The sequence below is a fragment of the Stenella coeruleoalba genome, assembly GCF_951394435.1.
Source record: "Stenella coeruleoalba genome assembly, chromosome: 4".
Taxonomy (NCBI): Eukaryota; Metazoa; Chordata; class Mammalia; order Artiodactyla; family Delphinidae; genus Stenella; species Stenella coeruleoalba.
Genome location: NC_137149.1, coordinates 124,618,905 through 124,632,775, shown reverse-complemented (window position 1 = coordinate 124,632,775; position 13,871 = coordinate 124,618,905). Strand labels below are relative to the sequence as shown.

At 47.7% G+C, this 13,871-nt stretch overlaps 1 protein-coding gene across 1 annotated transcript; it reads left to right on the top strand.

Annotated features, from left to right (window-relative positions):
* Window positions 1-11,033: 11,033 nt before the first annotated feature.
* POU4F2 (POU class 4 homeobox 2) lies at window positions 11,034-12,704 on the top strand (the record flags this gene model as incomplete). Its single annotated transcript, XM_079919570.1, has 2 exons — window positions 11,034-11,318; window positions 11,763-12,704. 2 exons carry the CDS (start codon window positions 11,034-11,036, stop codon window positions 12,702-12,704), a joined length of 1,227 nt encoding a protein of 408 aa, XP_079775696.1.
* Window positions 12,705-13,871: the final 1,167 nt, after the last annotated feature.

The window sequence follows — 13,871 nt, the reverse complement described above, 5'->3', positions numbered from 1 at the left end:
GAGCAAGATAAAGCATTTAATCAATAATAATTAATCCCTGGTTTCTCTGAATATGTCTCTGAGTTAATGAATAAATGATATATAAGCCTACATTTTTGATATAACAGCCTTGGGGAGATGGATCACTGGGGTGCTGGCCTTGTTTGATGGGCAGGAGAGGATAGAAAAAGAATAACGAGAAAGGCCAAAACCTGGTTTAAAGGATGATTCTGTTGAGGTTGGTACATCCTGCCTTTACAGACCATAGGCTGAGATCCAAGCCAATCCATTTCAGGAAAGAGAGAATTGCCAACCCTCACGTTCCATAATGACTATTATTGGTATTTTATTATTAGCTAATATTTATCAAGGACTTATCACATACAAGGAAATATCCTAAGCCCTTTACATGTTACGTGTTGTTTAATCCACTCAGCACTCTGGGAAAGAATATGCTATTATTATCCACGATTTTCAGAGGGGTAAAATGGGAATTGGAGTCAATAAGTAGTAGAACTAGCACAAAATTCCAAGTTTGAAGGCTACGCTTTTGGAACAAGTACCACAGAGTGTGTAAACTAAAAGACCCTTGGTATCCTATGAGGCAGCATCATCAGTAGAGAGTTAAGAAGTGATTGGGTGGTAATAAGATGAAAGTAGATGAATGGTAGTAAATGCAACTACCATTTGCAAAAGGAAGAGAGATATTGGAGGAAAGAAATGTAAAGAGTTTTTGTTTTATTTAAATTTTATGGCCAAAACATCTTGAATATATTAGTAGGATAAGGAGAGAGAGACTGGAGAGGAAAAATTGAAGATGCAAGAAAAAGAATAAATTGACAGACCAAGGTTCAGAAGGTGGTGAGAGGATAGAAATCACGAGCACATTAAAGGGTTAACTTGAAGGAGGAGGCGAACACTTACGGGGACGGGGGTGGGGGGGTGGGGGGTGGGGAGAATCGAAGGAGACGCTGGGTTAAAACACAGAAAACATGCCCAGGTGGCAGTAGAAAACTTAAGGGAATGTGTGGCAGTAAAATAATTTATTTGTAAACTGTGAGGTGAGGTTTTATGCTCAAAATCATGATGGCAGAGGTAGAAAATGTTGGCAGTAGACGCTGTAGGGAGTGAGATTGAGAGTCAACTAACAGCAAGTAAAAAGGATACTGAGAAGTAGAGAAAATAATGTCAAGGCTGGAGTATAGGTCCGGGAGTAGCTGCAAATAACAGAAACTACTTTATTTTAAACCAAGAGAGATTTCATACAGGCAGGTGCTTACACATCTTTGGAAAGAATGAAGTCACAAACTGACACTGAACTTCCTGGAACAACACCCAGAGCCACAGTGCAGAACTAGTCTGCCGGGAAAGCCGTGAGCTCTCCCACAGGTAAGAAGGAGGAGAATAAGAAAGGCACTGGTGAAACTCCAGACTTCAAGAATATACCATCTTAGCAGCACGTAACTGTTGGCTCTGAGGAAGTACCACTCCTCTTAGGTTCACACCAAAAGAGAATAACTGAGCTACACCTCTGCCTCTCAGTCACAGCCAGTACCTGAACTGTAGGAGAGTCTGGGAAATGTAGTTTTTAGCTTCACAGACTGTAGAGGAAGGTACATCAGAACGAAATTGAGTTTCAAGCTATTACAGATATACATATCTGTATATGTCTGATATATATATATATATATATCTCAGATGGATAGCATGAATATATAATAAATTATAATTTAAAGAGAAACTAGCCTATTCTCGTATCGCCAGTGAAATCAGCAACCTATTGGCAAAAGTGGAGAAAACAGGAAAGGTAAGGTTGTTATGAGAAAGGTAAGGAAGCAAAGAGATTAAGGGGTCTAGCAGGGTTACTATAGAGATGACTTGTCATATGGTCCAGACTAGACAGTGGAGTCCAGGAGAAACCAGTGGAACGTGAGTATAGGCATATGTCAGATAAGCAGAATGTTGACAACGCTTTCTTTGGCCTTGTTTTGACAAGCAAAGAAGGGGTGTAATAAGCACATGACATCACAAAGTATATAGATTTTGTGTTTTGAAGAGGAGAGATCTTAGTGCTTTCAAATACAGTTTGCTTGTCATAATGCTAGAGCGATTTCATGTCTTAAGTGCATGTCAGGAAAAACTAGTCAAGGCACAAAGTTATAACATCTTCCAGAGCACATGTTAGCTGAACTATACCTTGATGATCTATTTATGAGGATAAAGGAGAGAAAGGAAAACAGAGACAACAACACATCCTTAGGTACAAATATTATAATTCTATGATTGGTTTGCTCACTTCTGTATATATGAGATTTACAGGCAAATCATAGGCAATATGTAAAATTTCAAGAAAGGATAAAATGTTTAAATGTGAGTTTGTTGTCATTGTTGTCACGGTGTCCTTCTGCTGCATTTAAACAAAAACTGAGAGTGGATGCCTACACGGACTCTATCATGCTTTATGCACTCAGGTCATATTTATACAGCTAAGAAGTATTTATAATCTTTGTAGGCAATCTATTAGCATTTCTCCTTAGGTTTTTCTGTTTCCTACAAAAGGCATGCTGTTTTGTTTCTAATTCATCTGGGGATGGGAAGGAAGGAAGCTTCAAATTCTTTAGATTTAAAAGATTTGACATGGGCTGTAGGTCTCCACTTCCTGGTAGCTTCCCAGCAGATGCCTCAGCCATGACTTCATTGAATTCCAGTTGCATGTCTGCAAATCTCTCCTTTTGTAAGAATTCCCTTTATCTCTGAAAAGAGGCAGTGAAGTTTGCTTTCTGCCAGGCTGCTTTGATTTCCTCCCAGTGTCTCCAAACATCAACGGAGCCCTCTAGGGCAGTCCCATGTGTCTCTCAAACAAAATAAAAAGAATATGCAGTGAAAATCAGAATGGAGTCACTGTATCTTCCTTCCCAACATCTTTTGAAAGTTCTAGTGCATGACTAAAAGTTTGCTGCATGATTAAGTGTAGAAAACTGCTCTAAAGCCTTGGAACATTTAAAAAACACATACTAGAGAGAAAATAAATATAATTGAGGTAACAGAAAAATACACACACATTTAAGAAAAATACTGGAACGTAACACCTCTGGTGAGAAGTACAAGAGAAAGGATGACAATGAATCCTTAAAGGATGACTCATCTTTTTTAAAAAAGTGATCACAAACAGGAACAGGGAACAAACTGCTGTCTTTGGAGGGTCATTATTTTGTGAAATCCTTGTGGGATGGGATTGTCCACCCAAAATCTATTACAGAAGCATGGATCTCTTAGGCACCTATAAATATTTGTCAGTGAGGCTAGTTAATAGACAAGCCATCTGGTGTCCCTGATCTCCACAATTCGATAAGGTCTGTATTGTTATTGCTCAAGAGATTTCTGTTGCATAAACTCTGACACTCAGTGTATATGAAGAGGAGGATTCAAGCTAACTCTGAGAGAATTAAAATATGTGGGGACAGTGTGTGGGGGGGGCGGGAAACAAGGAAACTCCTCTCCTTTGACAAATGCACAGTCCTTAGTTAACTTCTCATTAGCAGTCTGTTCACATCTCATTCCCATTAAGAGTATTCCGTTTTCTTTGTCTAAAGTGTTGAGTGGTTATGAATAGTAAGGATAGACTATCTGTAATTATTTTTTAATTATTAATGGTTTTGTTAGATCCTTTCACTTTTACATTACATTTCTGTTAATATAAGTTAAATCAAAATGTACTTCAGTTTCCAAGCTCTTCCCCAGTGTATTTTTTCATTCTTTCATAACATTACTTCAGATTTCTATAAGGTGTCTATGAGAAAGCTTGTCTTTCTGGAGTCAACCTCACCATGCTAATAGATTCAGGGACCATTGTATTCTGCAAATCCACTGGCCATAGCTTTAGTAATCACGAAATTTCTAAATTCCCAATAGTACTTAACGTCAGAGTCACAACATGTTACAAAAGTCATTTGATATTAGCCAGTATCTTTAAGCTGAATTCAAGAGCATCTATTTTATTTAGTGCTCCCACATGAAGATCTTTTGGCACTTTATAGATATGCAGATTCTCAAGTGATTAGAAACCAAAGGAGAGGAGAAAATGAGTGAGTCTGAAAGGAACAGATATCAGAGCAAGAAACTACTGTCCTGGTTTTGTGGTCCAGCTAAAAATACTTTGAAGAGTAGTTTAGTCAGAACAAATATTCAAGCAGTGTGCCTTAGGAAGATAAAGACGAAAGAGAGGTGGTGGGGGGGAGAGAGAGAGAGAGAGAGAGAGAAAATTTCCCTGGAGAGAAAGAAAAAAAAGTGCACCTTTTAATCAATTTTTCCATCACCAGCAGAAGGGCACTTTTTGATGGGACACTGTTCCTTCAGAGAAATTGTTCCTGCCTTGTATTTACTAAGGTTCCTGATTTCAGGTCTAGTATTAAGCAACTCACACAAATTCAAGTACAGCCCCAGTGAGCAAAAAGAAGAGAGAACGGGTGAGGTTTTTTATTTTTAAACTACACACAACACTCAGCCCCAGGGATCCTTGTACCGTTACAGTTGGTGACCTCGGAAAAAAGTTACTAGATCAGCTCTGAGGAGTGGGAAGAAGGGGGAGTCTAGTGCAGGGCAAAATTCCTGGCTGAGGTTGGGTGCAGCCACCCCCAAGGAATCAACGAAGGAAGCCAGATCTCAGCCCAAAGTATAGAGTTAACGTACACTGCACTGAACACGGACGCTACGAAAAATGACTGGATAAATTATGCAGAGGGATTTCTGGATTTCTTTCAAGTAATTAAGTTTCGATTTCTTGCATTTATTTTAGTTCCAGGAAGCGCAAGGCGCCATGGATCGCAAAAGTCTTCATTGATTGTTCCAACGCTTTAAGTTTGATTTCGTGACTGGACTTAACTTTGGGAAGAGAAACACACGGACCAAGGAGATTCACTACGACGAAAAATAACAGTTTCGTCGGGGAAAGTAAACACAGGGACTCTTGCATGCGGACAGAACGCGGAGCTCCGTCTCTTCCCCCCCAGCCCCTTCCACGGAAGGTGGGGAGGGGAGAAACAGGTGTGAATCTGAGTGAGTGGGCGTGAGTGTTAGCACTTGTGTGTCTGCATGCGCGGGTGTGAGCGTGTCTGTGTCCGTGCCTGAGTGTGTGCGTCCCCGCGCTCTGGGTAGTGCGGAGCACTCACGCTTTCCCTCCGGCCGATGTTAATTCCTCGGCGCCTGTTGTGTTTGCTCCAAAGGTTGGTCGACTCCAGTGGGTGAGTCAGCAGTCCCCGCGTGCAGATTCCTCGCCACCCTCGGCCTCAGCCAACCTACCCTGCGGAATCGTGAAGGCGTCTAGGAGCCTCGCAGACATCCAGCGGGCCTGGGGCTGGCTGCGTCCCGCGTCCCTTCTTCCCAGTCAGTCTGCTTTTTCTGAAATTCAGCTCTGCGCCTTTCCCTCCACTGGGGAAAGAGAGAGCCGTTACTTTCCTTTCTACCTTGCCTCTTCTCATCCTCTTGTGTCCTGCCCGGCCACTGTCCTCAGTCCAGAATTATCTAGAGAGAGACCCACTCGGCTCATTCGGCGACTACAGGGCCCTGGCCCTGGTGCAGGTCTCTCCCTGCCCTCAAAGTGCGTCCTCCCGATCGCCAATGGCCATTTGTTTTTACCCCCGCCCCTCCCTTCGCTCTGCCAGGCCTTGATGGGAGGGCAGGAGTTGGCGAGCCCGAATTTTGATCTAGGAGGGCCTGGGAACTGCCGGATGCAGAGGTTTCCGGAGACACTTGCTGAGTGCTTGCAGTGAGAGGCGGTGAGAGAGAGAGTTAGCCAAGAAAGCACTGAGGCGAGGCTGTGCCCTCGGCCACAGGGGGTGCCTGGCAGCGTTGGGCGAAAGAGGGGCTCCCTAGAATCTCTAAGCGAGGTGGACTTGGGACTCACGGGGGAGCCAGTGGAGAGAGAAAGTTAGAGACAAACACAAGAGCAGAGGTGGACGTGCTCGGAAGAGGAAAGGTGTTTGAGCAAAACGCACCCATACTCCCCGAACTTAGCCCCAGGATGTAAGAAACCCAGGAGAGCTCTCCTTCCTGGCCCTTCGCTCTGTACCAGGCTCTCTGGGCGCTCCCAGAGGTCTCAATTTCAGGGATAATTCCCTCCTTTTTTTCTTTCTTGGTACCGCTGAGGCCATGGAGGAGTTTAATCATCCCATATCCTTCTGCCCCAAGCTACAGAGTGCAGAGAGAGCTCAGAGGATCTGACGCTATTCAGAATCCAGAGACGATTGACCTTGAGGAGATGGGATGGGGGAGAATCCATCCTTTCCCTCTTTTCTCCCTCAAACCCTCTTTACCCGAGATGGAGATGGTGCCTGAATAGGGTCAGATCTCTCTTTTAAGAAATCTTCCCTGTAATCCAACTCAGTTCTGTTTGAAATACAGAGAAATCACACTGCCCTTAATGGATTAAAATTTAATAAAACACATTAGGTCCAGTAAAATATGAATGCACTGCTTAAAATTTTAGTACTAAATTAGGTCCCAGATACAGGAGAGGAGACAGTGATTTCTCCCCTCAGGATGGCTGCGGGCCGATTTCAGGGTGTGGGGGGCACCTGCTGCAGGGACCCCACTGCCCGGGAGCTTGGGTGGAACCTCAAGCGATTCCTCGCCCGTCGGATGGGAAGCTGGTCATGTCTATCCACATCTGGCAGCGGGTGGGACAGAACCTATTGCTAAACAAAGAGGCTTGGTGAGAAGAAAAGGCGCCCCTCGTGTAGTCACACAGTTGATTCATTTTCCATTTCTCTACTTAAAAAAAAAAATCACTTCTCTGTTTTCGGTTTATTAGGTAGATCTGAGGGTGTGCATAGGTGCCAGCGCAGATAGGTGCTGGGACATAAAAGTGTATTTTGAGGTTATATGAAGCAGATTTCCCATGTTGGGCCATTTGTTGCCACCCCTTGGGTTTATTCTCAACTTTCGGTTGTTTAGTTGGTTTCTGCTACCTGGGGGGCTGGAGTTTTACTTCCTCAGAGAGCAGCTTCCACGCTTGCTGGAGCACTTCGCAACATTGCCTGTGGACAAAACCGAAATGGGTTTTATTGATATCACCGCAAAGACGTTGGTATTCTGGGCAATTCTGGTAGAAGAGATTGCAAGATTGCAAGTCGTGGTGATGAAAGAAGAATTGCATTTTCACTCTAATACAACACAATCACTGCTATTCACTTTTCACTTTGAGTGAGAAAAGGAGAAATCTAACTCTGACCTCTTTTTGAAAACATGTATATTTTCTAAGAGGAAGTGAATATGGGGAAATAAATTCTTGACTTGCTCTACAACTGCATATTAATTTATCTCACCTTGATAATTAGAATAAAGGGCTTCCTTTTTTCTGTCTGGAATTAGAGATATCACTGAGAAGTAGCTGAAAGATTTTTCAAAGTTATATTGAATTAATTTAATGATATATTGATTTTAGCCACCAGGAAAATATTCTCTTGGGAGTTGTCCTGCTTAAAATAGTTTTAATCACCAAATTCCACATCAAACAAAGTTTGTCCAGTCATTTCAACAGTGCCCTCTTTATTTCATGAATTTATTTTACTACCTTATTTACCATATGAAGTGGTGACAAGTGTTTAGCATTTTGGAGATCAGTTGTCAGTTGCTATTAAAATCAAGATTAATTCATATTAACGACATGCATTTCTCAATACTCCCAGGTGACAACATACATTAAAACAACTATTGCAAGTAATTAAGCTCAATGAAGGGGGAGGGGAGAGGGAGAGGTTCAAAACACCCCCAAATATTTGATTTTGCAATCCAAGTTCAGCTGACTGTTGCCGCAATAATGCTTGGGAAACTCCTCAGGGTTGCTTTTCACTTTACATCTAATTAGGCACCTAATGAAAGAGAAGAATTTTTTCCCCTTGTGGTTTTTTTTCTCCTTGATATTCTTATGCCTTTATTTAAACACATAAACACACTGTTTAGGAGGTGTAATACCCAAAAGTTTCTCCCGTGAGTCACTTAGTATTATAATCTGGGGGAACTGGTAGATGCAGACCTTTGCCTTCCAGTTATTTTCCTCCTCCACTATCACTTTTAGCCCTTTGGTTCTTACGCAGTATTGATAGAATACATACCGAAAATATTTTAATGGATTTTTTTTAGGCTTTAGAGATGCTCAACAGTTTATACTAATTAGACCATCCAAAGCCTTTTGGAGATTAAGCAGATTGGACAACCCTTGTTAATTAGAACATAATTTGAAGTTTGAAATTATATCACTGATGAAGTAGTCTAATTAGTATGACGATATGTTAATGGACCAGTGAGACCCAGCAACACTGGAGTTTGGCGTGAACCTCTCCAAGGTTTGCACGAAAATCCTCCCCCCTATACCGACGTTAATAAAAGATTTCTATAGACTTCAGCCTTTCCACGATGACACACAATTTATAGTCCACACAATGCATTAGCCCATAGTACTGCTCAATTTTTTCACTATTATGAAAACTAATAAATTCGTCAAGCTGAATTAAGCATACAAATCAGATGAGGCATAGCAGATTACACAGTGAAGCGCGGTGTCTCCCGAGCCTAAATGAAATTTCAATCTAATAATTCCTTCCTGGCCCAGTCATAATTTGTTTAGAGATGTTGTTCTACTTCTTTCAAAGCGCTATTCGCACTATAATTAAATGATACTCAAGCCTTTAACTTTGATTTATTTTATTTCTCGAATCTTGAGACAGGGAGAGCTGTGCAATGTTATTTTTTTATTTCCTTGAAATTACCCTGGCTGTTGTTGAGATAGAAATTAAACACCTAAGCATTTACTTGAACCGACCGGCACAAGACACATTCATTCATGTCAACACCCCCTCTCCAGTCCCGAGTCCAGGCTTCTCCGGGCTTCTGCTCAGGAACACGGCTGGTAGGAATTCCCTTCGGCTGCTATTTATTATTTTCCTCCACATAGGGGAGGAGGAAGGCAAGCCCCGGGGTTGCAAGGGGGTTAAGCACCATGGACAGAGCCCGTCGCGCGCCGTTTGCTGCAGCCTTCCTAGTACTCTGGCGACTCCCGAGGACTGAGCTCCCGACTTGAACCTGCCATCTCGCCCCGCAGGGGTCGTGGGTGAACGAGAGACCCCCTACTTGCCGCCGCCGCGGGGCTTCCAGGCGCTGACCACTCGAGGGTCCCCCTTCGCCACGCTCGTTCCCACTCTGTTTCGTCCCAGCGCGCCCCGGCGCCTCTCAGGCCTGCCGCCTGCTCTCGCACCTGCTCGCCTTCCCCAGGCACCGTGTGCCTGCACCTGCTTCCAGCCATCCCCGTCCGGGTCGGGCCACCGGCGGGCTCCAGCGTCCCGGTCTTAGGGCCTTCCACCCTCGCTTGTACCCCGCTCCTCCCGCGCTCCGGGGAGGTGACAGCAGCCCCAGCACAGAGGAAAGTAGAGAGAAGACCGGAGCGGGGAGGAGAGGAAGGCGGTGCGTGTGTGTGTGTAGGAGAGGTTGTCTGCTTCTTTTACAAATGGAACTAAGAGTGTGTGTCCACTTCTAAGAAAAGTGGTCCACAATGGGACAAAAGTGAGAGCAAAGTGTTGGCTAAAAATAGGCTCTCTGCACCGAGCGGCTGTGGAAATGAAGATAAGTGGGGCTTGTGCCAGCCCCTGAGGGCGTGTGTGTGTGTTTATTATTGTGTGTGTGTAGGGGGGGGAATATTCTGCAGCACATGCGCTCTGTGATCTCTGGCCCTGCCTCTCCGTCAGTTGCCCCTTCCTCCTTTGATTGCGGCTAATGAAGTGGCAGCGTTTGCCAGTGGATCCTCCCAAGACCCAACTCACACTGAACTGGAGACAGGGAGGAGGAAGAGGAAGATCCGGAGGAAGAGAAAAGAGGGTGGAGAGGAGTGTCTGTCGGTGGTGGCGTTGGGGGAGTACACGGGGGTCTGGCTGGCGGGGGCGGGGGTGGGGGAGGAGTCGCATGCGCATAGGCGACCGGAGCAGTCTCCTCCGCCGTCCAATCCGCTGAGAGCTGTGAGAAACCGAGTAAGAGAAAGCCCTGCAGCCCTGAGGACCCCAGGTCTCTTTGGCACCAGGCACCCGCCAGGCCGAGGGGGCGCAGAGAGAAGCGCCGAGCGCTGTTCGTACCAGCCGGAAGCGCAGAGCAGAGCAGAGGATCCAGGTCGGCGGCAAGGTCCGCGTTCTCCACTGTGGTCGAGAGCCAGGGATCAGGGTCACCCGAGCTACGGGGAGAGGCGGGCCGAGTTGGGGGCGGAGGCCTGGAACTTCGCGGTAAGCAGGGGGCGGGGAGGCAGCTAGGTAAGAGGCGTTCCTTGTAGTCTAGGGAAAATCCCACCCAAGGCTCCCTTGGTCCGCAACTTTATTTAGTAGTTTCTTTTCCCCGCGAGGCGGAGACGGGAGTGGCAGAAGCAGGAGGGGCAGGAGGCCGGCTCTTAGGTAGGAAGTGCCCTGCGACTGGAGCGCAGACCTGGCCGGGGGTGGGGGGGTGGGTTTGAGCAGGGGCACTACTGTAAGTGAGAGCTGCGGGGCGCAGGGAAGGGGAGGCGGCATCAGAGCGCCGCGGGGGCAGGAAGGGGAGGTGGAGGGCGCGGCGGGGGAGCGGGAGGCGGGTGTCGGGAGAGCAGAAAGGACCAAAGCCTGGAGGAAGCCGAGAGGGATAAGGGGCGACGCCAGAATCCGAGCAGGAGAAACCTGCGCTTTCAGGCAGGGGAGGGCGGGGGCGCGCGGGAGGGAGGGAGGGAGGGAGGGAGGGAGGCGGGGGTGAGGGGGCAGGCGCGGGGAGAGGGGAGTATAACTCGGCGGCCGCGAAGCGCGGGGCAGTTTCGCATGCCCAGGTCTGCAGCCAGCGCCAAGCGGAGCCCAGCAACAGCGCAGACTGACCTCGTAGCCAGCGGTGGAGCGCGTAGCCGGGTCAAGGCGCGCCGAGCTCCGAGCGGCGGCGAGTGAGCGCAACTCCGCATCGCCCTTCCCCTCTCCGGCTCTCGCCCAGCGCTTCTGCGGAGGGTCCCGGCTACCGGGGCCAGTTGCGTGAGCCACATACAAGCGCGCGGGCAGGCCGGGAAGATGATGATGATGTCCCTGAACAGCAAGCAGGCGTTCAGCATGCCGCACGGCGGCAGCCTGCACGTGGAGCCCAAGTACTCGGCATTGCACAGCGCCTCGCCCGGGTCCTCTGCACCCGCGGCGCCCTCCGCCAGCTCTCCTAGCAGCTCGAGCAATGCTGGCGGCGGGGGCGGCAGTGGCGGGGGCGGTGGAGGCCGGAGCAGCAGCTCCAGCAGCAGTGGCAGCAGCGGCGGCAGCGGCGGGGGCTCCGAGGCGATGCGGAGAGCATGTCTTCCAACCCCACCGGTGCGTATTTCTGCATAATCACCGCTTAAAGGCACATTTTGACAGCCCCCTTTATCTGCTTGATGTTTTTTTCATGTCTGCACAGCAAATCACCCCGCACCTCCAACCAATTTCCGCCCCCCCTTTCTTATGTATTCAGAGGGTCTTTCCTTTCATATTAATTTTTAAGACCTGGAATGTTGCCTGTGCGCGTGTTGTGTTGTGTTGTGTTTGCAGGCTCACTTTCCTCCTCCTCGTGCACTCGTGGCTTCTCTCCGTGGCTTCCCTCCTCTCCTCCTCACCTGCTAGTTTCAGGATTGTTATTATTATTATTTTAATTTATTTTTAACGTTCTGGGAATGTTGTAGGCGCGGCGGCGGTGTCGAGCTCTGGGCCGGAGCTTCCGGAGAGAGTGCGCACAATTCCCCGCTGAGAGTGATGTGTGCCTTTTACTTGCAATTGCAGAGCAATATATTCGGCGGGCTGGATGAGAGCCTGCTGGCCCGCGCCGAGGCTCTGGCGGCGGTGGACATCGTCTCCCAGAGCAAGAGCCACCACCATCACCCGCCCCACCACAGCCCCTTCAAGCCAGACGCCACCTACCACACCATGAATACCATCCCGTGCACGTCGGCTGCCTCCTCTTCGTCGGTGCCCATCTCGCACCCGTCCGCGCTGGCGGGCACGCACCACCACCACCACCACCACCACCATCACCACCATCAGCCTCATCAGGCGCTTGAGGGCGAATTGCTGGAGCACCTGAGTCCCGGGCTAGCGCTGGGTGCCATGGCGGGCCCCGACGGCGCCGTGGTGTCCACTCCAGCTCACGCGCCGCCCATGGCTACCATGAACCCCATGCACCAAGCCGCTCTCAGCATGGCCCACGCGCACGGGCTGCCCTCACACATGGGCTGCATGAGCGACGTGGACGCCGACCCCCGGGACCTGGAGGCGTTCGCCGAGCGCTTCAAGCAGCGACGCATCAAGCTAGGGGTGACCCAGGCCGATGTGGGCTCCGCGCTGGCCAACCTCAAGATCCCCGGCGTGGGCTCGCTCAGCCAGAGCACCATCTGCAGGTTCGAGTCCCTCACGTTGTCTCACAACAATATGATCGCGCTCAAACCCATCCTGCAAGCGTGGCTAGAGGAGGCGGAGAAGTCTCACCGCGAGAAGCTCACCAAGCCGGAGCTCTTCAACGGCGCGGAGAAGAAGCGCAAGCGCACGTCCATCGCGGCGCCGGAGAAGCGCTCGCTCGAAGCCTACTTCGCCATCCAGCCGCGGCCCTCTTCCGAGAAGATCGCCGCCATCGCTGAGAAGCTGGACCTTAAGAAGAACGTGGTGCGCGTCTGGTTCTGCAACCAGAGGCAGAAACAGAAAAGAATGAAATATTCCGCGGGCATTTAGGAGACCCACGGCCTCTCCAGGGACAGGCCCCTCCTCATCTCCTCTTTTCCCTCCCTCTCTCTCCTGCCTCTTTTTTTTCCTCCCCCCCCCCCCCCCACTTTTCGCGACTAGAAACAATTCCATTAAATGTGAATCCGGAGAAAGCGAGGATTGGAGAGCGAGCGAACGAGCAAGTCACTGAGCCCACGTCCGTTGAGAATGTGAAACGATTTCTCAAGGGAAAGAAAAACAAAAGAAGGGATTTGTCAAGTTGTAGCAAAGTTGTCCCTTTCGACCCCACCCCACCCGGAAAAGGCACCTCGGCCTCTTCAGAGGAAGTCTGGAGCCGGCTGTTTGCAGGAAGGCAGACGGGACAGCCTTTTAAAAGGCTTCCAGAATGAGCAAGTAAGATTTGTTTTTATTCCTAAAGACATCACCCTTGTTCCAAGTTTAAAAGTACACTTTGCAGCTATTTTTCAGAAATAGAAATTGATTCAGGACTGGAACTTTAAGCTAGAGTTGATGCTTAATGTGATAGAGACATCTCTAAAGTATTTTGAATTTTAAAAAAAAGATGGCAGATTTTCTGCATTTACACTGTATATTATATATATATTTTTATTGTGGTTCTTACCCCCTTCTTCCTTCTCTGAAGTGTTAATGCTTAAGGAAGGAGTTGCGCCTGCTGTGTTCACTGATCTTGAAAGCTATTATTAGATTATTGCTGAACAACCCTCTGTAAATTATTAATTTATCTCTCTAGCAACTTAATTTGTGCACATTCTAATTAATTAAGCTTATTTACTCTTAAAAAACGGGAGAACGTATGGCTAGTGAAGTTAACAAATTTTTTTATTTGATGAGTTTACTGAATTTTTACAGCTTTCCTCTTATACTGTGTTCCTTTTGGCCCATTTGTATATTCTCACTTTGAATGAAGATTGCTTTTTCTTTGTTTTTACTGGTAGTGTTCTGATTTGTGAGTCGACACTCAGTAATGGATGTCTTAATCGTGTAGACCTGATTCACTGTCCAAAGTATTGTTTACTTCGTTACATATTTAATGGGGATTCCCACATTGTCCCTGCTACACAGGCACTCTCTCACTCACTCATAGACACACACACACACACACACACACACACACACACACACACACACACACACACCTCTAATGGAAGAGAAGAA